At 51.2% G+C, this 22,182-nt stretch overlaps 1 protein-coding gene across 1 annotated transcript; it reads left to right on the forward strand.

Annotated features, from left to right (window-relative positions):
• Positions 1–188: 188 nt before the first annotated feature.
• On the forward strand, positions 189–22,103 carry LONP1 (lon peptidase 1, mitochondrial). Its single transcript, XM_036282298.1, has 18 exons — positions 189–631; positions 3,704–3,792; positions 4,724–4,843; positions 6,884–7,115; positions 9,508–9,569; positions 10,096–10,225; positions 10,708–10,791; positions 12,293–12,513; positions 13,694–13,832; positions 14,553–14,731; positions 16,620–16,707; positions 17,112–17,234; positions 17,327–17,443; positions 18,901–19,041; positions 19,663–19,828; positions 20,498–20,709; positions 20,787–20,951; positions 21,739–22,103. Exons 1-18 carry the CDS (start codon positions 197–199, stop codon positions 21,913–21,915), a joined length of 2,880 nt encoding a protein of 959 aa, XP_036138191.1. The 5' UTR covers positions 189–196; the 3' UTR covers positions 21,916–22,103.
• The last annotated feature ends 79 nt before the right edge of the window (positions 22,104–22,182 follow it).

Here is a 22,182-nt window from a genome sequence, read left to right on the forward strand (position 1 = left end):
GGCGACCAGGGTACTCAAACCCAGCCTCCTGTGCTCTCTGTAGATCCCGCCTCCATTTTCTTCCAAGCCCTACCCCCCGCAATTCTTTCCGCGCCACGCCCCCGCAGGCACCCCGGTTCGCTCTCCACGTCACGTGCACTCCAGTCCTGTGAGCGGAAATGACGCGATCCCTGCGCGCCGCCAGGATGGCCGGGCCATGGCGACGGGCACAGGCTACGTGCGGCTGTGGGGCGCTGCGCGGAGTTGGGCGCTGCGGCGGCCGCTGCTGGCTGTCGCCGGGGGGCGGGTCCGAACTGCGGCTGGAGAGTGGTTGCCCAGAGGCCTGCGGGCCTGCGACACTTCTCCTCCTTGGGCGCTGTGGGGCCGTGGACCCGCGGCAACCGGCCAATGGCGGGGGCTTTGGGAGGCGAACAGCCGCGACGCTGGCGGCGGCTCATTCTCGGGCGGCGAGGATGCCCCTGAGGGCGGCGTGGAGGATGGCGCCGCGGGCGCGGGGGGCGGCGCGGGCGGCGGGGAAGGCCCGGTCGTAACGGCGTTGACACCGATGACCATCCCAGACGTGTTCCCGCAACTGCCACTCATCGCTGTCACCCGCAACCCGGTGTTCCCGCGCTTTATCAAGATTATCGAGGTAATGACATCTCTCGCGTTGGCCTGTTTCCCCATCTCAGCAAGCGGTGGGTTGGACCGAGCGATCGTTTAACATCCTCAGTCCTCGAAAGTTTTTCAGACACGAAGTTTCTCAATGGCAGGAGTTGGCATTCTTGTGTGCTCCTCACTAGCTTGGTGAACTGGAGCCCAATTACTTCTCCTTTAGAATCTCCTAAAGGGAGTTGAACCCAGTGCTTAGGAATGTCCACTTAGAGTCCTAATCATAGAAGTCCGGCTCTGAGACCAACCAGAACAGTCTTGTGGCTCAGTTACTTTTCTGCAGGTGTTGGTAAATGTTTTGTAACTCTGTCTCCACAGGATGGGCACCTTTCTGCTTTCGAGACCCTTTGGGATCAGGATTCATTCCTTAAATATTTCTTGACCACTTTCCCTGTGCCAAGTTCTGTTCTAGCTGTTAGGGATACTGCAGTGAACAAGACAGACAAAAATTCCTGCCTTTGGAGGTCACATTTTAGTGGGATGTGAGAAGTAATAAACAAGATTAGTAAGTAAAGTATGTTCTGGTAGGCAGTAAGTACTACAGGGAATAATAGAGCAAGGGATGTACCAGAGACTGAGGAGGAAGGTGGGAGAAGAATGTTCTCAGAGGTGCAGCTATGGGGGTTTTTCCCCTCCCCATTTAGCAGTGTTCTACCTCCTACCATGTGACAAGCACTAAGGATGCAACAACAAAGTTAAACATAGTCCCTGTGCCTAAGGAACTTATGTTCTAATGGAAAGAAGCAGGAAACAAGATCGTTTCAGACTAAGAGCCCTAAAGGGAGATGTGGGTGGGGAACTATGCTGATGTAATAGAGAGAAAACATCCTGAGTGCAAGGAACTTGAGTTTTTAGAATAGGAAAAACCCAAGTGCACACCCATTCCCCCCCCCCCCCCCCCCCTTTTGATGATGTGGAAAGGAGTCCATGGAGGAGCAAGGTTATCTTTTAACTGGCTAAGCAAGGTCATACAATGAGTCAACCTCTGCATTCACCTTCCAGCCTCAATCCCTCACTCCAGTTTCTTACTAAATAAATCTCAGGGATAGCCCTGGCTGGTTTGGCTCAGTGGTTGGAGCATCGGCCTGTGGACCAGAGAGTCCCGGGTTCAGTTCCCACTAGGGGCATGTACATACATACATACATGTACATACATACATACATAAATAAATATCTTTCTATCTCAGGGATGCCTTGGAAAGGAACAATACAGAGGGGCAGCAGCCAGCCAGTGGGGAGGGGACAGAAGAGGCCCCCTCTACCTCCTGTTTTGGACTGCTGATTATGGTTATCTGAGTTAGCCTTCCAAGGGCCTCCCTTGAGGTTGAGTAGTGGTTATTTGGAGGCCCCAGGATAATACTCTGTGGCTGGCTCCACTATCTTAGCTCTAACCTTGAGCAAGCTATTCCTCTGGGCCTTCATCTTCTCATCTGTGAAATGAACCTACTAATAGTACCTCCTGTCTTAGAGCTGTTGTGGGAGATAAATGTAAAGAATTTAAAATGGTGCCTGGTGCATAATATGCCTCAATAGTAAACAACTATCTGTTGATTCTTATGTGGGGCTGTTCAGACATTTCAAAAGCCTGCCTTGGAGACCTCTTTCCCATCTTTGACCCACCCTCAGCAGTCCTCTCCACCCTAACAGGTCTCTGGAGCTAGAACTGTTCACCAGGTGTGGTCTCCTCAGCCCAGCAAGGAGGCAAATGCTCCTTGTCCCCAGTGCCTAAGCAGGGATAATGATTTTTCTAAGAGATTCTGTCTGCTCACTTTGAGCTAGCCGGGAGGGTTAAATGAATTGCTGTGGATAGCATGAGACTGGCACATGGTACTCATATTTTTATTGTTGTTACCTTATAAATAATGAAAAGTGGTTCTCAAATTTTGGTGCTTGGACTAGCAACATCACCTGGGAGCTAGTTTGGAATGCAGATTCTCAGGCCCTCTTTAGATTTCCTGTATCAGAAACTACTGGGATGGAGCCCTGCCATCTGTTTCAACAATTCCTTCCAGGTAATTCTGATGCATACCAAAGTTAAGAGCTGTTAAATTTAGTCAGTCTGGTCTGGGACTTAACACAGGCTTGAAAGAAATCATTTGAGCCCTAAAAGACATCTGTGTACAGCCCCCCACCACTGTTTTCTAGGAGACATTATTAGCTGTCTACCTGCCACTGAAATGACATCAAGAGAATATGCTATTCTTGGGAGTTTCAATAATCAGTAAATGGGGTAAAGATGTGATTGGGAAATACTTCCAGTGAAAATGAGAGGAAGTTACCGGCCTGTCCAGTAGGGCACATTTGAATTACGCACATTTAGTGTAGTTCTTCTGACATTGATGAAATCAGAAGAGTTTAGATTTCCAAGGCTATACATTTTGCCACTGAAACAGTTCTTGACATTGAACCTTAAATCATTTTCTTGGTTCTGGCTATTTGTCTACTTTGAGTTTTCTTTAGGAAAGGGGGGAAACCACTGAGGTCAACCCTGTGCCACTCCTTTCATGTATCTTTGTTTTTTTTACTTTCTTGTTGAGAGTGTTACAGATTTCCCCCGTTTATTTCCCCCATTGTCCCCCTTCTCCCAGTTCCCATCCCACCCCAGACCTTCACCACCCTATAGTCTGTGCCCATGGATAATACATATATGTATAAGTTTTTTGGTTAATCTGCTCCCCCTTCCCTCTGAGATTCATCAGTTTGTCCGATGCCTTAGTTTCTGTTTTATTCATCAGTTTATTTTGTTCACTAGTTTCCATATATAAGTAAGATCATGTGATATTTGTCTTTCTCTAACTAGCTTATTTTGCTTAGCATAATACTCTCCAGGTCCCTACGTGCTGGCTCAAAAGGTAATAGATTCTTCTTTTTTTACAGCATATATCTGTCTTTTGTTTGTTTTTGGTTCAGGGGTTCCTGGACCAGGTTGGTTAGTGTTCTGGATCAGCTTAGTATGTCTCCAGAGAATAATACAGAAAATGTTAGAGTTGCTGTCAAAATGTCAGCTAGAAAACCTACCCTGCATTTAACTTTGGGGTCATTGTCATGCTAGGTTAAAAATAAGAAGTTGGTTGAGCTGCTAAGAAGGAAAGTCCGTCTTGCCCAGCCATATGCCGGTGTCTTTCTAAAGAGAGATGACACGTAAGTATAATTTTTCCTTCGCTCTTTTATAGAAGTTGCCCTGGACTGTAGCTCACCACCAATCCTGTTCCTTAGAGTAGCCTGGACCTCTGCCCCTTGACCTGAAAGAAACCATGGAAAACCTGCAGGGGACTCAGCCAAGAGCTGAGCAACTTTTTATAGACTGGACTGAAGGTTCAGCTTGCAGCACTGGGTTTCATACATTGTTAAGATGGGGGTGGGGCTATTAACCTCGAGGACCCTTGGATTTATTTTTCGTTCTTAATTTTTTTTTAATGTATACAGTTTTTAATATGTTTCTATTGATTTTTTAGAGTGAGAGGAAGGGAGAGCTAAAAACACCAATGTGAGAGAGAAACATTGAGGGCTGTGCAAGAGGGCTGCCTCTTGCACACCCCTCACTAGGGATCAAGCTCACACCCGGTCATGTGCCCCAACCGGGTATCAAACAGGGACCTCTCAGTCCACTGAGTGGAACAACACTCAGTCCACTGAGCCAAACCGGCTGGGTAAAGACCCTTGGGTTTAAAATGCATACCTGCATTGCCACTTCAGCACAGAGTAAGTGGGCAGATATCACAGTTTTGGATATGTCTACCTTAACTCTAGGTAGAAATTAGTTCCACTTTGGAGTTAGAAGTCTAGGGCGTCCTGAGCAGGCCGTCATGGGAATGGAATCAAAATTCCATCTGGGATGCCTCATGGCCAACTCAGTCAGGAACTACTCACCTCTGCACAGTTACCACTGGTGTTCCTTAGCTGGCAGGTACTTTACTGGACTCCAGAGCCCCTTTGGGAGCAAGGAGGTTGCTTTTGGTTTTCAGTTCAGGTCAGTTGAGTTTTTCATCTCTCCCTCCTTCCTCCTAGCCTGAGACACTCCATGGGAATCACAGCGCCTGTGCCGATGTTCCTTTGTGTCTTTCTTCCTCAGTAACGAGTCCGATGTGGTCGAGAGCTTGGACGAGGTGTACCACACAGGGACATTTGTCCAAATCCATGAGATGCAGGACCTTGGGGACAAGCTGCGCATGATCGTCATGGGACATAGAAGGTTTGTGGGCCTGAGCATGTGGGTCACTAGTGGGGGGTGGTTCTGAGTCCCCCAGAGTGACCCGGCCAAAGCTGGAAATGGGGGCTAAGACATACCATCTCTAGAATCTTTCTTCTCAGAGTGCCCTTGTTAAAGTGGCAGTATAGGTGGTCAGTGAAAAGTTGTTTCTTTAATGGACATTATTCAAAAAAGCATGACAAAAACAGGAAGTAGCAAGTTGCCTCATATCTCATGTCCATGTGTCTGCTGTTCATAATTGGGCTTGCCTTTCTTCCAAGTGCTTGTGTCTGTGTCTTCCTGCAGATAATGCTGTATTGTCACTCTTAGTACTTTGTAGTTTTTAACTCAGACACATTTCTGGGTCAGTCCATGGAATTTTTATCTCTGATAAAAATCTGTCAAAGGGTTGCGTAAGTTTGTAAGCCCAGTTTAAGCCCTTTTACTGTCATGATTTTTTGTTTATCCTCACCCAAGGACATTTTTGCATTTATCTTGAGATAGAGTCGGGGGAGAGAAGGGGGTAAGAGAGAGAGAGAAAAACATCAATTTGAGAGAGACACATCGAGTGGTTCCCACCCACACAACCCCTACCGGGGTAGAGGACAAACTGCAACCGAGGTACGTGCCCTTAGTAGGAACCAAACCTGGCCCTCTCTGGTCCATAGGCCAATGCTCTAACCGCTAAGCCAGACTGGCCAGGGCTTACTGTCATGATTAATAAAGAAAAATCTACCAGATCAGCTTAGGGTTGAAGCTCTTAATAGAGAATCTAATCAGCTTTTCAAATGTGTTCCAAGGAACATTGATCTTCTGAGATGTTTCACAAGAGTCCTATGACCAAATACACAGGAGAAGCATGTCAGAGTACAAGCTGTTAATGTGTAGTGAAGATGTAGTGAATGTTTGAAAAGCCCCTCATTGGAGATGCTCAATAGCATTTATTGAACCTAGAGTCTTCCATCTTTTTTTTTTTACAGAACCTTTTTCTTGTGTCTGCTGCGTAGCACCCCCCCCCCCCCAGAACACACTCTGGGGAAGGGGTGTATGCTGGGCCCTGATTCTGTGGAAGTCCTGGTGTCAGTACCTTGCATTGAGCCATCACACCCCTTCACCTGTTCCTGCTAGAGTCTGTTTTAGGAAAGAGGCTGCTCCTCTGTGTCCTGGAAGGACTTATGGGCCAGAGGGCACAGAATAAGATGTAATCAGAATTAATAAAAACTGTGGTTGGCTACTAACTGCCCTGCAGGCCTACGAGGTACCTTATAGAAAGTCCTGAGGTACCTTATAGAAAGCCCTGCTAACTCCTGAGGCCAGGCCTACCCAGGACTTCCCAAAGCCTAACCTCCTTATCTCTGTGCACCTTGCTGATGACAGCTGGGCACTGAGTCCACATCTGTGGTGGCTTTCAGGCCCTCTTTCTGAGGAAGCCACCATTGTTAGTTACCTATGTGACAAAGGGGAGGAGGAACACATCATTTTTAACACCTGGAGGCTGATGTCCACCAGGCCCTCGGGTGTGAGTAGAGAGACAGGTGAGGGGCTGCCTTAGGGAGCACACCCTAGTGGGCAGGACACCACGGGCATGAAAACAGGTCACAAGCTGATATCAGATGGTGGTGGGTACTTTGGGAGAAAAGTGGACAGGGTGATGGGTTATGTGTGTGGTCAGGATCTGGCCTTTTTGAGGAGGTGCCCTTGAATTGAGACCTGAACAACATGAAGGAGTGAGCTCCAGGGTGAGGGAGAGGCACTTAGGGTCCCAGAACTGTTACCATTGGCCTATCCGTCAGTTTGTGGAGGACAGCCGGGCATTAGTGTGGGAAATGCAATGTATAGGTCTGCTGGAGTCCAAGGGCAGAGGGGTACATTGGTCTTGGGTTCTGAGGAAGTAGCTCAGTCTCCAGCTCCAGAGCTTGTAGTTGCCCTGGCCCGGGGACCTGGGCCCAGCAGGACCCTTACTTGTCAGCACTTGGGGGCCTTGTCAGGGCAGGGCCTCTCCCAGCCTCAGTGCCTTCACCTTTGCCTTGCTCCTGGCTTCAGGATTCACATCAGCAGACAGCTGGAGGTGGAGCCGGAGGAGGCCGAGGCTGAGAACAAGCAGAAGCCCCGCCGGAAGCCCAAGCGGAGCAAAAAGGAGGCGGAGGAGGATCTGGGTGCCAGGCGCCACATGGAGATGGTGGTGGAGCCCAACTCAGGCACCCCCAGTGAGGTGCTCATGGTGGAAGTCGAGAATGTCGTCCATGAGGACTTCCAGGTCACGGAAGAAGTGAAAGTAAGTCAATATTCCTAAGGAAGGGTCTAGCCTGTTGCACACTCCAATTGCTTTAGCATACAAAGCATACTTTTCCTTCCAAAAGTCCTTGGGAGAAACTGGGACGAGAAAGGTAAAGGAAATCCACTGGGGTCCTTATCTACTCTTGGAGGAGGCAGGGTTTGAACTCAGGTCCAGCCCCAGCCTGGGATCTCTGGACAGGTGCCTCCAGCCCTCCCCCCCAAACCTGGAGCATGGGGGAGGGATAGCAGGGCACATTCACTGGGAACCCGGGCTCTGAGACAGGAAGGAAACAGCCTTCTTTGTTTTAAAATTTTTTCCCCCTTTACTGATTTTTAGAGAGGAAGGGAGAGAGGGAGAGAGAGAGAGAGAAACATTGATGAGAGAGAACATCAATTGATCACCTCCTGCATGCCCCCCACTGGAGATTTGGCCCACAACCTGGGCATGTGCCCTGACTGGGAATTGAACTGACAACCTCTTGGTGCATGGGTCGACACTCAACCACTGAGCCACACCAGCTGGGCAGAAACAGCCTTCTTGACCATGTTGTCCCCCAGACCTAGGCTTACCTGCCTTTCTTCCAGTAAGCCAGCTGTCAAGGTGGTAGTGGGAGTGTCCTTTCACTAGTTCTTCTAGTGCAGGTTCTAGACAGGTGACCTGCTTCTGATGGGTAGGAGTATAGCTAATAGATTTGGTCTGATCCTGAGGCACTTTGGTTTTTCTTTTTTTAACATTGATTTTTAGAGAGAGGGGAGAGAGAGTAAGATTGATTTGTTATTACACTTATGATTGATTGGTGATGTCTGCCTTGGGTGCTGGAAGGGGCTTGGATGCATTTGCCACTAGCCTGTACCAGCAGTCCACAGGGCCACATGGGGCACTTGAGAGCAGCGCTGTTTGGGAGAATCTTCCACAGTGGTGAAATACTCTGTAATTCTGCACCATTAGCCACCTGTGGCTATTAAGCACTTTACCTATGGCTGGTGTGACTAAGGAACAGAAAATCTATTTTATTTAAATGTGCATAGCTACCCGGCCGGTGTGGTCCAGTGGTTGAGCATTGATCTATGCACCAAGAGGCTGCTGGTTTGCTTCCTGGTCAGGGCACATGCCCAGGTTGTAGGCCCAATCCCTAGTGAGGGGCATGCAGGAGGTGGCCAATTGATGTTCTCTCTCATGATGTTTCTAGCTCTCCCTTCCTCTCTCTATAAAATCAATAAAGAAAAAAATTTTTTTAATGTGAACAGCAACTAGTGGCTAGTAGCTGTCAAACTGAGGTGTGGATTTGCATGTCATAAACAGCACAGCTTTAGTTTCCTGTGAGGATCTTGTGGGGAAAGATGAAAAGAATTGAGGGCCTCAGAGAGCCAGCACACTCATTCTTGTTCACACAAGTTCGGTGAACCTCCAGCTAGCTATTCTGGTTCCTTCCACAAAGTTCAGCTCAGGCAATTCAGGGACAAGCCCAATAACTAGAAACCAGGAGATTACACTGGGAAACCCCAGCTATTGTGGCCACTTGTTTTGTGCCCACTAGTGCCCTCACTGGAATACAATATGCTAAGAACCGTAGCCTTTTGGAAACAAATAAGGTGTGGATTTGTGTGTCATAAACTACCTGGTAGTCCTGCCAGGAGCAAAACCAGCTTCACTGTGGCAGGGAACGAAGGCAAGAAGGAAAGCAGTACCCATGGCCTCCATAGCATAGGGCCCCCATCTCTAAAGGGACCTGTGGTTCCAGGAGGGAACAGGCTGAGAGCCCTAGTGACTCACAGGCAGGTCCCAGACAAAGGAGAAGTCACAGGCTGGGTGTTTGGCGGCTGAGGTTGAGAAAGAGTGTCGGTTGTGAGGGTAACGCCTAAAGAATGTAGAACCTCCCCCCATCTGTAATAGTGTCGAGAATAAAAAGAAAACCCTGGCCGGTTTGGCTCAGCGGTTAGAGTTGTCGACCTGTGGTCCAGAGAGACCTGGGTTCGGTTCCTGCTAAGGGCACGTACCTCGGTTGCAGTTTGTCCCCGGCCCTGGTTGGGTCGTGCGGGAGGCAGCCACTCGATGTGTCCCTTTCACGTCGATGTTTCCCCTCTCTCTTCCTCTCTCTCCCACTCTATCTGAACAAAAAATGGAAAGGTGTCCTCAGGTGAGGATTAAAAAAAAAAAAAGAAAGAAAAATAAAATGAAACCACTTCTTTTGCCCCAAAACACCTCATTAATATCAGAGCACTTCAAGGAGACAGGATTGGGTTTTACTATTTGCTTACTTGGTTCTCTGTCCCTGTGACTGGTGAATTTGGGCTCTGCTCCTGGGCCACTGATGTTGTCCTTGGCTAGGACCAGGACGGAGGGGCTCCCCAGGGTCACAGTGACCCATGGCAGCCTTCTCGCTTGCCAGGCCCTAACAGCTGAGATCGTGAAGACCATCCGGGACATCATCGCCTTGAACCCACTCTACAGGTTAGTATCCTGTGCCCTCCCTAACCTGAGGGTGTGGCTAGCCCTTCCTGGGGTCAGTATCGGCTCTGTGGCACCTGGGTTGACAGAAATTTTTCTCAAAAGTGTCCTGGTAGAGAACCTCTTGAAGGCAATATTTTGAGACCCAGGGCTCAGTCCTGTGCAATGGAGCCTCTTCCCTTCTCACAGGGACACACTGGGGTGGGGACAGCTTACCTGGCCCAGGTTCTTTGCCTTCTTCCTGCTAACAAGGGTCTGGATTTGGCTGGAAGCCTTTGTTGTCAGTTGGGGTGAAGGGGGAATCTCATGAGTGGTTACACATGGCTGTTGGAGGAGACTTCCATCTGGGCTCTGGGCAGTAGTCTCATGACTCTAGGACATGAGGTCCCACCCCCACCAGTCCTGAAGCTGGTGAGGCCCAGACACAGAGCTGGCTCTCAGACAAGGAGACTGAGGTCCAGCAGGAGTGAAGTCCCAGCTGCTGCCATGGTCCTTGTGCCCCATGACAGTGTCCCTCTGTCCCTTTCAGAGAATCTGTGCTGCAGATGATGCAGGCGGGCCAGAGGGTGGTGGACAACCCCATCTACCTGAGTGACATGGGTGCCGCGCTGACTGGAGCGGAGTCCCACGAGCTGCAGGATGTCCTAGAGGAGACCAATGTGAGTGCAGCCATCCACACATGCACTGTGCTGGTCCACGCTGGGCTGCTTCCCAGTCTGGCCGGCATCCTCAGCTCCATTTTTGAGATGGTTTCACATCAACACGTCCTTAGTCCACATCCAGCTTCCTCGTTCTTTTTAATGGCTGTATAATAGTCCATCGGGTTGTGTTCATCATTTAGTGGGTGGCATACTTGGGTTGTTGCCAGTCTTTTGTTATTACAGATAACGCCTGTACAAACATCCTGGTCCATACAGCTTATAGACCTGCTGGAGTTTATCTGTAGAAGGTGTTTCTAGAACTGGGCTTGTTGGAACAGGGTTGCATGCCTCTTTTTGTTAAGGAGTGACTAGCAATCTATCCCAGTTTGGGCTCCCTTCACCAACAGCTTGCAGAGTGCCCGTTCCCCACATCCCCACATCCCCACACAGATGGACACCGACTTCTGATTGTCCTCTCACATCTTTTCTTTTTTTGGCAGATTCCCAAGCGGTTGTATAAGGCCTTATCCCTCCTCAAGAAGGAGTTTGAGCTGAGCAAGCTGCAGCAGCGCCTTGGGCGCGAGGTGAGTGAGGTGGGGACAACCCTGTGCTGATGAGGCACCTGTGCTCCAAAGGTTGCATGCACTTAGGCTGTGAAATTCATTAGTTTCAAACTTGCAACTGATCCCAGCAGCTGAACCCAGAGAGAGAGGTCTCCATCTGACCATCCTCCTTCAAGGGGGAGGAGTTCTATTTCTTCAGAGTACTGGGGAAAATGCTTGAAATTGGGAACCAGACTGGGAAAGTTTGCGAAGCTGTTTTCCAAGACTCGACTAAAGTTCAATTTCCCAATTTGGGGCAAATCCACGGACCTCCTGGATTGTCAGTTACTTAAAAGTCATGTCAGTTTTGCCCTGGACAATTTTTCTCAGTGGTTAGTGTCAACCCTTGGACTGAAGGGTCAAGGGTTCAATTCTTGGTCAAGGGCACACACCTGGGTTGCAGGTTTGATCCCAGGCCCCGATTGGGGTGCATGCGGGAGGCAACCAATGTGTCTCTCTCTCTCTCTTTCCCCCTCTCTTCTCCCCCCTCCCTCCCTTCTCTCCCTCTCCCTCTCTCTCTTCCTCTCTGTCTCTTCCACCTTCTCTTTCTCTCCCCCCTCTTTCTCCTTCCCCCCCTTCCACTCTCTCTAAAAACCAATGGGAATAATATCCTCGGGTGACGATTAACAAAAACAAAAAAATTTCTGTCGTTTTCTAGATATGATTCAATTTTTCAGTTAGGTTTTATGTTAGAAAAATATTTCACATTGCATCTTTTATTTTAATCATCACCTGAGGATATGTTTATTGATAATATCCTCGGGTGAGGATTAACAAAAACAAAAAAAGTTCTGTTGTTTTCTAGATATGACTCAATTTTTCAGTTAGGTTTTATGTTAGAAAAATATTTCACATTGCACTTTTTATTTTAATCATCACCTGAGGATATGTTTATTGATTTTAGAGAGAGCGGAAGGGGTAGAGATAGAGACAGACACTTCAGTATGAGAGAGGAGAGAAACATCATTTGGTTGCCTCGTACACACCTCGACTGGGGATTGAACCTGCAGCCTAGGTATGTTCCCTGACCGAGAATCAAACCTGCAACCATTTTGGTGTAAGGGACGATACTTCTGTCAACTGAGTCACCCGCCAGCACACATCACATCTTTACTCGGAAAGCCTGTAATACTTGGTTATTAATAGATGGCAGCTTGCAAAGTAAATACAGGGGACACTAGGTAGGTGCTGGTGCTGAAGTAGGGCTCAGGCTGTGTCGTGCTGCCCTGTCAGAAGTGTGGGAGACATGGGCGTCACACCGAGCTCCCCTCATTCAGGATGGAAAAGCAAATTCTTTTATTATCGTTGTTTATTGTAAGACCCATACTTGGGGAGACTTTGGTTAAGGATGAAAGGAATTGGAGGCTGCAGTCACTGGGTTTCTTTTTCTGAGTCCTGGGGAAGCAGGAGTCCCACCCGCCCTCATTAGCCTGTGGACATCCTGTGTACCCTCTGGTCTCATGGCAGCTTCTCGGCCTTGCAGGTGGAGGAGAAAATCAAGCAGACACATCGAAAGTACCTCCTGCAAGAGCAGCTGAAGATCATTAAGAAGGAGCTAGGCCTGGAGAAGGAGGACAAGGATGCCATTGAGGAGAAGTTCCGTGAGCGGCTGAAGGAGCTCGTGGTCCCCAAGCACGTCATGGAAGTTGTGGATGAGGAGCTGAGCAAGCTGGGCCTGCTAGACAACCACTCCTCAGAGTTCAAGTGAGTGCCTAGGGGTGAGGGTGCTGGTGTCTTTGTCATATCCAGTCCTCAGAAAAGCTTGTGACCTGACAGGGTCTGGGACATTGACCCTGAAAGCCAAGAGGGCATGGGCACTTACTGTATTAAATAGCACTTGACAAGTGTCAGTCCTGTCATACCACCTTGTGCGGGACCTGCCTTTGTCACCACCATTTCACAGATGAAATCAGGGCTTGGGGCCTTTGAGCTGGTAGATGGGGACAGGGATTTGAACCCAGGACAAATGGCTCTAAGCCAGTGCTTCAGCTGGAATCAGGAGTCCCTGAGCCATCATTTCAAGGCCACCCTCGTCCCCTGGCTTCTGTCCCCTGGCCTCTCTCTTGTTGCTTTGAGAGTCAGCCAGGAAGTGAGCATGTCTTATTGGGGACTTGGCCTTGCCTGGCTGTCCTTGTCCCTCGCATGCTGGCTGTGAGTCAGGATGGCTGCCTGGAGTTTGGGCCAGGAGACGTGGGAGACTTGTGGGATTCTTCTGACTGTGCCTTTTGTATCAGATCCCAGGGACTGAGCGTTGCTCCTGGGCAGTTTGTGGGCTGGCCAGGTCCTGAAACAGCTCCTCTGAAAGGACAACCTGAGCGCCAGGCCCTGAGTTCCTGCTGGGCTGGGCTCTTTCCACAAGGACCCTGGGAGATGCCAGAGACACCCTGGCTTTTCTTCCTTAGGCAGCTAGTGAGCTTTCCATGCTGCTGTCACAGGTGTTCATAAACTAGAGCCTTAAAACAACATGAACTAATCTTATGGTCCTTCCTGCTGTCCCTGATGTACAGCCCCCAGCCCAGGGTTTCCCTTGGAAGTACTGATCTGCTGCCATCCAGGCTTCGGTCTCCCTGCGTGCCCTGGATTGGGCTATCTCCCCCTTTCTAACCACCGCCCCTCCCATGGTATTGGACCCTGAGCAGTCCGCATGTTTGCCTTGTCTCTGGCCTGGGAGATGCGCCTGGCACTTGTGCCAGGAACCAGGCCACTTCCCAAGGTGTGACCCACGCTGAGATGGCTTTCCATAGTGGTGACAGCCTACCAGCCAAGGTGCACTTGGTGTAGTTCATGCTTTGGGCCCAGTGGGCACCAGCCACATGGATTTGCAACGGCAGGGGTCAGGTGCCTGGCTAAGCCCCACTCACCACTCTGGTCTGTCTTGTGGCAGTGTCACTCGCAACTACCTGGACTGGCTGACGTCCATCCCATGGGGCAAGTACAGTGATGAGAACTTGGATCTGACCCGGGCCCAGGCAGTCCTGGAGGAGGATCACTATGGGATGGAGGACGTCAAGAAACGCATCCTGGTGAGGCTGCCTGTACCCTGTCCCATGGGTCCCGGGGTCCCGGGCACAGGCTGGCCTAACCCTCTGCTGGGCCCCACTCCCCCACATCCCAGGCATTTGGTCTTTGCACCTAGGGTGGGTGCTGAGAGGAATGGCCTGGATTTGCATGTGGAATCCCCCCACCCCCAGTACTGTGGGAGAGACTCAGAGGAGCCCCCTGGTGAATGTGGGGTCTGGAGGTCCAGAGCTGGCTGAGGGAAGAAGGTGCGGAAGGCCCTGGCCAGAGGTGTTGGATTGTCAGGGGACGCCTGAGCTGGCCTGCCCTGCTCCAGTAGCTCAAAGATTTACAAAGGGGAGAAAATGGGCCTGGCTGAGGGCACTGGGGCATGTCCAGACTGACAGAGAAAGAGGAGGCCATTGTGATCCATGACATGAAAGTAAAGGACCTATTAAGTGGGGGAGCTGCCGGATGGGCCGGTATCATGGTCACATATAGTTGATTGTCAGTCACCTATGTTCTCCAGGTCCCTATTTGTCCCATTGGTGCCACAGGCTATCCCTTCCTGTGGCAAATGACACCTGTAGTCAGCTTGGCCCCTCCAGGACAGGCATTCCTTCTCCCAGCCCCCAGAAACCTAGAAGGTACAAGAAGTTGGCCAGGCTCATGTCAGGCACAGTTTTGTTCTGCCCAAAGGCAGCAAGTGATTGAATTGTCTCATGGGTGCTCACTTTTGCCTGTAGGAGTTCATCGCCGTCAGCCAGCTCCGAGGCTCGACCCAGGGCAAGATCCTCTGCTTCTACGGACCCCCTGGTGTGGGCAAGACCAGCATTGCCCGCTCAATCGCTCGCGCCCTGAATCGCGAGTACTTCCGCTTCAGTGTTGGAGGCATGACGGATGTGGCTGAGATAAAGGGGCACAGGTAGGGCCGGCCTCTCCCCACCTGGCTCGCCCCAGCCTCCTAGGTCTGCTCCTGCCTTTGTTAGAGTGACTTTGGTGGCAAGTAAACTTCACTCACACTGGAGTGAATAACTGAAAAGTTCAGGTATTGTTCTAACTTCAGGTCTGGCTGAATCCAGGTGTGCAAACAACGTTGGCTCAAAATCTTGACCTTTTAGGGAATGCCTGTCAGCAGTTCCAGCTTATGTCCCATTATCCACTCCTCACACTCCTTCCAGAGTTCCAGGGCTGGCGATTGCTGTTCTACCTGGGTTATCGGACTAGTGACTGAACTAGAGTGAGGGGCAAGGTGGTCTCCCCAGTGAGAACAGGTCAGCCTACACCTGTGAGGCCTGAGCACCTATCTTGTTTCTTTTCTCCCTCATCAGACCCAGAGCAGAGGCTGGTATCTTCTGTGTCCAGGATCTTAAAGCTACCTGGCCCTGTGCCTGGCACCCTTCCATGGGGCAGTCAGGATAATATGTTTTCCTGGGGCTTCCTGGCACGCTGGCCTCCACAGAGGGTGTTTTTTTTGTAAAGTGTAAACTCCTTGAGACACAAGTGTAATAAGTTATGTGTTCTCAGTTTGCCACAGTGTCTAAAGGTGGGGTGGGGAGGTGGGATGGGGAGAAGGTGATGCTGTCATATGCTGTTATTGGTGCTTCTGCCTAATGACTGATAGACATGTGATATCCATGGACCACCCACAGGTTTTCCTGGCATCCCTCATACCTGGCCACATGACCTTCCACCTGCCCCCAAAACCCTGGCAAACTAGTGTTCAAGGAAGATTTGAGTCCATGTTAAAAGTTATGTTTCTTTTTGTCTCTAAAATTTGGGGACTGCCCAGGAACTCAGGGAAGGACCACCCCCCAGGGTGAAAAGAGGCATTGGCTGAGTTTCTGAACAAGTGCAGATGGTCTGTGACATTGAGGCAATTGTTGGGGAGAGGTCCCCGGAAGGACAGGCAGGCAGGCGCTCTGTGCTGATGCTGGTCTGGGATTCTGGACAAGGACGGGGACTAACTGATCACTATTATCATATTGAAAACTGCCAAGCCCAATGTGGCCCACATGGCCCTGCACGACCTACCTGTCCCTTGCTGCCCTCACTTTCTTTCTCTCTCAGCCCTCACTCACACAGGCCTCCTCAGTGTTCATTCAGCTGCCCCAGGACCTTTCCATGGGCTGTTCCCCCAACTCGGAAAATCATCTTTTTCCAAATATGCACACAGCTTGCCTCCTTACCTACTTTGCTCAGGTCCTCTCCCTAAGACATTCCTTATCCTCACTTAATATAATGCCCCAAATAGCTTTCCAGATTCCTCATTCCTGCTTTTTTCTAACCTCTTGATTTCCGCCTCTATCTGGTTTATGGTCTATCTGCCCTGTTGGGCCTTAGCTCAGAAACACAGGACTTGTGTGTGGTTTGCTCTGTGCAAGTGCCAGGTATCTGTGGCTGAGCTGGAGCAGAGCAAATGGGGTATCAGGAAACCTTCCTGAAAGAAAGTGCCAGCTGGGCCTGATGGGCCCAGGCGTCGGGGATGTTCCTGGTGCCTATTGCCAGTGCCTGGCTGCTCCCAGCCCCTCTTATTCTATTGGGTTTCACTGGATGTGAGGTGCCAACTGGGGGGATGGATCTGAGTGAGACCTGGCTGTGAATCTGTGTCCCTTGCCCTGAATCTGAGCTAGGGGAGGAGGTTGGGTTGACAGTGCTCTGCAGATTGGCATGGCCAGAAGCAGCCAGCCTTTTTCCCCAGAGGGCACATGGCACACTGAGGTCCTGGATCTCCAAGGGAGCTGGACCTGGGAGTGCTCATGTGGCCCCTGGTAGGTGAGGCACTGACCCCCCAGCTGAGCCCTTTTCCCCAGGCGGACATACGTGGGCGCCATGCCGGGAAAGATCATCCAGTGCTTGAAGAAGACCAAGACGGAGAATCCCCTGATCCTGATAGATGAGGTGTGTGTGTGCCTGGGAGGGCTGAATTGTGGCTAAGCTTTCCTGAGGTCAGACCCTGTCCCCTGGGCTCTCCTAGCCCAGAGCTCCTGGCAGCCCTGACCAGGCAGAGTCTGTGTTTCAAAACAAAACCCATGGCCCCTGTGGTTTTGATGGTCCCTGAGTCACTGTGGGTGGCCTCACTACAGCAAGGCCATCAAATGACACTGGCCCCTCTCCTACCCCAGAGCACCCCATGTCTGCCCACAGCCATGCTGTGAGGCCATCCCTCCTGTCCTTGCTCAGGGCTTCCCCAGTCCTGGCTCCCAGTACAGGCAGGGTCTGGACTCACCTGGCCCCTCTGTCTAGAGAGCAGGTGCAAGGGGCAGGACAAGGTGCCAACATCTGCCTTCTGATGCCCTTCCCAGGTGGATAAGATCGGTCGGGGTTACCAGGGGGACCCCTCATCAGCACTGCTCGAGTTGCTGGATCCTGAGCAGAATGCCAACTTCCTGGACCATTACCTGGATGTGCCTGTGGACTTATCCAAGGTACATGTTCTGCCTAGGGGCTGGCCCTGGCAGGGAGAGGCAGGGAGAGGCAGGGCAGCCAGCCCTTCAGCACCTCACCACTGCCTCCCCAGGTGCTGTTCATTTGCACGGCCAACATCACTGAGACCATCCCGGAGCCACTGAGGGACCGGATGGAGATGATCAACGTGTCGGGCTATGTGGCCCAGGAGAAGCTTGCCATTGCCGAGGTGAGGCCAGGCATCCCATCTGGCCACACCCTGGGAAGGGGTGCCCCACTGCGGCTCAGGCTCAAGGAACATCTCAGTGCACACTAAGTACTGGGCACTTAGAGTTGGGGGTACAGTCCACAGTGATCCTGCTCTTGGAGCTCCCATTCCAGGAGACAGGATAAACACATGATCCCCCGTGTAGTGTATGTAGTTTGAGGTGTGACAAAAAGAAACACAAGGCCTCTTGTAAACTGTATAATGTCACACCTCTGCCACCAAGTGTGGTGTGTTTCCCCACACCAGCCAGTTTTCCGATTGGGTGTCCAGCAGTTCAGTAACATTCCCCAGGGTTGGCGGCAGACCGTTACAGGTTCAGGGCTCATCTCACAGAACTGCCCCAGCTTCAGAGGCCACTCACAAGTCCCAGCCTCTCCTCTGACCGACCAGCTATAAACTGAGGTTTAAAACCTCCTTCTCGGGTTTGATAGTTTACTAGAACAGCTTACAGAACTCAGGAAAACAGTTCAGTTAGTTTGCTGGCTTATTATATAGGATACACCTTGAGAACAGCCCAAAAAGAGAAACACAGGACAAGGCACAGAGGCGAGTCTTGTATTTGTCACAATGTTTTCTTTCTGGAAAGGGGTTTCTCCTCCTCGATGTCTTTGCAGCCCTGAGACGGGCACTGAGTCCCAGACTTCAGGACTTAGGGCGAGGAAGGGGACGAGGAGCTTGGAGTGGAGGTGATGTCCTTGTCCACAGGACTTGATCAGGTGTAGGATGGGCTTGATCGGGTCTGGGTGAGGCTTTCTTCAAACTCAGGAGGGGTGACAGAAGGAACACAAGGACTCCTGGGGGCCCCAAGGCCTACTGCAGTATCAGTCCTTAGTGCTCAGGACTATCTGTCCAGTAATTGCTATATAGCAGTTGTGCTGGGCTGTGGGTGACCATGGATACTGACTGCTCCCTGTCTACTCAGGGCAGCAGCTACATAACCTGACACACAGGCCTTTGGTCTGTATGTGGGGTGAGCTCAGGGATCAGAGAGGCCTTCCCGGAGGAAGTGGTATCTAAGATGACATCTGGAGGGAGTACAGAAATTGGATCTGGGCAGAGGACGTAGCAGGAGCAGGCCGGCCAGCTGGAGGGTCTGGGTGGTAGGCCTATTCACTGTTCAGGGTCTTGGCACCCATTGAGCTCTGCCCAGGTACTCTGCTATCATCCCTCCACACCTTGCTAGCTCTTCTCACCCATCAGGTGACACCCTTTAGCCTGCCCTGACACCCTGTATACGTTGGATGTCCCCAGCTCCCCCAGGGACCAGAGCTCCATGAAGGCAGGCCCTTGGTGCTCACCTCCTGTCTTTACCTGCCAGGGATCTGTGGATGGGTGGTGAGCCCTGGACTCTGAGACCCAATCCCATGATTAGTGAGGGGGTCCCTGGAGGGTCCTGACAGAGCTCTCCTCCCTGCCAGCGGTACCTGGTGCCTCAAGCCCGTGCCCTGTGCGGCCTGGATGAAAGCAAGGCCAAGCTGTCCTCGGATGTGTTGACCCTCCTCATCAAACAGTACTGCCGGGAGAGCGGTGTGCGCAACCTGCAGAAGCAGGTGGAGAAGGTAAGCCTAGAGGGCATGATGTGAGCCAGACATAGGACAGGTGCTGTGTGACCCCACGCATGTGCGGTCCCCAGGAGTGAGACTCCGACATAAATGTAGAATGGTGGGTGCCAGGGGCTAGGGAGTTAGTGTTTTTATTTATCTTTAATTTTTAAATTACAGTTGGTGTCCAATACTATATTAGTTTCAGGTGCACAATCCCATGATTAGACATTTATATAACTTACAAAGTGATCACCTTGATAAATGTAGTGCCTATCTGACACCATACAGTTAATCCAGTAGTACTGACTCCATTTCCTGTGCTGTACTTACATCCCTGTGACTGTACTTCTAAATCACTTCACCTTTTTCACCCATCCCACCCAGGGCGTTAAGAGTTTTAACGAGGACAGTTTCAGTTTGGGAAGATGAGAAAGTTCTGGAAATGGCTGCACAACAGTGTGAATGTACTTAGCCCCTGAGCTGCACTCTTAGAAATGGTTACAGCAGTACATTTTTTCATGTGACGTGCCCTTTACACAATTGAGAAATTAAAGCAAAAAGAGCAGACAGAGGTGGTGAGTGGGGGCCTGTGGCTGGGCTACCAGGCTACCCATCACCCTGCTGCACCCACCGCAGGTCTTAAGGAAGTCCGCCTACAAGATTGTCAGTGGTGAGACCGAGTCGGTGGAGGTAACACCTGAGAATCTGCAGGACTTTGTGGGGAAGCCGGTGTTCACTGTGGAGCGCATGTACGAAGTGACACCGCCTGGCGTGGTCATGGGGTTGGCCTGGACCGCCATGGGTGAGTGCTATACATCCCTTCCTTTGTCCTCTGGGACAAGGTTTTTACTGAGCCTTTAGCTGGTTGTTCTGAATGCCCTCTGGCTGACCTGGTGGGGTACAGTGAGGCCAAGGGAATTGGGGCTGTTGAAGAGGTGGTGCCACAAGGTAGGTGTACTCCATGAGTTCTATTTATGTGATGCTTTGACAGTTTGCATGTGGGACAGTCCTTCACAGCATGAGACCCTGGGACACCACCCACAGAGGAAGGGGTGAGAGGAGACATTGCTCAGCCTGGGGTTCAGTTTTATAGGCTAGGGATTGTTCTGTCAGTGGCTGGCAGGGGTTGGGTGCAGTTTTATAGGGTTTGTAAAGGAAGCAGGCTCTGGATGACTATAAATTTGCTTATTTGGGCTATATTCAAAGCTTTTGTGTCTAGTGCTGGCAGGCTGTGCGGAGGTACATGATGTATGGCCAATGCACTGTGGCCATCTTTGGTTCCCTTAGGTGGCATGGGTGCTGTCATATGAAGGATGAGAAGGTACTAAGCTGAGGAGAGTTGGGCAAGGAAGTGTTGCAGATAGGGGTCACAGGGGGACTCTGAGGTGGCCCTGCATTGAGGGGCGTGACTATCCCAGGAATCTGAACTGCCCCCCAGAGCTCATAGGCCCTACATACTGGTGTCTTCCAGGAGGCTCCACACTGTTTGTTGAGACATCCCCAAGGCGCCCACCGAACAGCAAGGCAGAGAAGGATGGGAGCCTGGAGGTGACAGGCCAGCTGGGGGAGGTGATGAAGGAGAGTGCCCGCATCGCCTACACCTTTGCCAGGGCCTTCCTCATGAGGCATGACCCCACCAATGAGTACCTGGTGACTTCACACATCCACCTGCATGTGCCAGAGGTGAGCTGCAGCACCCCCACCTCCCCCAGTCCTCAGCCTTGCATGGGGCCTGCCCACCACCTGCCTCTCTCCACCAGGGCGCCACCCCCAAGGATGGTCCGAGTGCTGGCTGCACCATCGTCACAGCCCTGCTGTCACTGGCTATGGACAGGCCAGTGCGGCAGAATCTGGCCATGACAGGTGAGGTCTCCCTCACAGGCAAGATCCTGCCAGTGGGCGGCATCAAAGAGAAGACCATTGCGGTGAGTACTATGCACCTCCCCACCAGGGCTCCCTGCTGTATAGAGCCCCAGACTGCCACAGTCATCTGACAGATGTCACCCTTCACATCAGACCACAGCAATGGCCCATTTTAGAGTGGGCATGGGATTTGGACCCAGAGCTAGGTGGTCTGAGCCTGTGTCAAACTGACTGTCCCAGATGCCTCCCTCCACAGTGGTTGGGGTAATGTTCTAGGCTTCTCTATAGAAAGAGCGCCCATCTGAGCGCCTCAGTGGGGCTTTGTGGGCTCCTAGACAGTAGGAGTGGGGCCTTCAGCTTCATTGCCCCCTTGGCCTGGCACTGAGAACCATGGGTACAGAAAAGCCTCTCTGGCCTCACAGGCTGCTGTGTAGGTTAGAGGGCTATGGCAAATGTATAGGATACCTGCCCTTCATCCCCCACATCTAGCTCCTGCCAGAGCTGCACTGTCTCCTGAGCTTCCACTGCCTCTGAATATAGGACAGATTGGGTAGGATGATCAGTAAGACTCTAGAATTTTAAAGTGTTAGCTACATTTTCAGAGGCCCAACTCTAAAGGTAATGCAGTAGTGCTGTGATTGATTTAGACACAGGGTGGGGCAGAGCCAAGCATGGGGTGGGCTCTGAGGGGGCTATACTCCAAGAGCTCCAGGCTTTAGTAGAATCCAGTGCTTTGGCCTTGGGCCTCAGTGCCTGGCTCAGGACCACTGGGAACAGGCCCTCTCCCTCCTAGAGCACACTGGGCTCCTGCAGCCTTCCTTTACTAACCTATGGTCCCCTGCATCCCAGGCCAAGCGTGCTGGAGTGACATGCATCATCCTGCCAGCAGAAAACAAGAAGGACTTCTATGACCTAGCTGCTTTCATCACAGAAGGCCTGGAGGTCCATTTTGTGGAGCACTACTGTGAGATCTTTGATATCGCCTTCCCCAAGGAGCAGGCAGAGGCCCTAGCTGTGGAGCGGTGATGGTGGCCTAGGCAGTGCTGGTGCTGATAGACCCACCATGAGCTGAAACTGCACTGAGGGGAGGGGCTCGGGGCAGTTGAGCCACCAGGAGACTCAGCAAGTGGCCTGGAACCCAAGGACCTCAATTATGGCTTAATCATGGAATCAGACGCATATGAACTATTTAATTATGATTAAAGACCATTTCCAGTAACACACATCTGTTGCTTCTTTCTATGCCTACCACCATGCTTTACGTCACAGGAGATTTCAAGCAGATAACAGACC

This window comes from Molossus molossus, unplaced genomic scaffold (genome assembly GCF_014108415.1).
Source record: "Molossus molossus isolate mMolMol1 unplaced genomic scaffold, mMolMol1.p scaffold_m16_p_4, whole genome shotgun sequence".
NCBI lineage: Eukaryota > Metazoa > Chordata > Mammalia > Chiroptera > Molossidae > Molossus > Molossus molossus.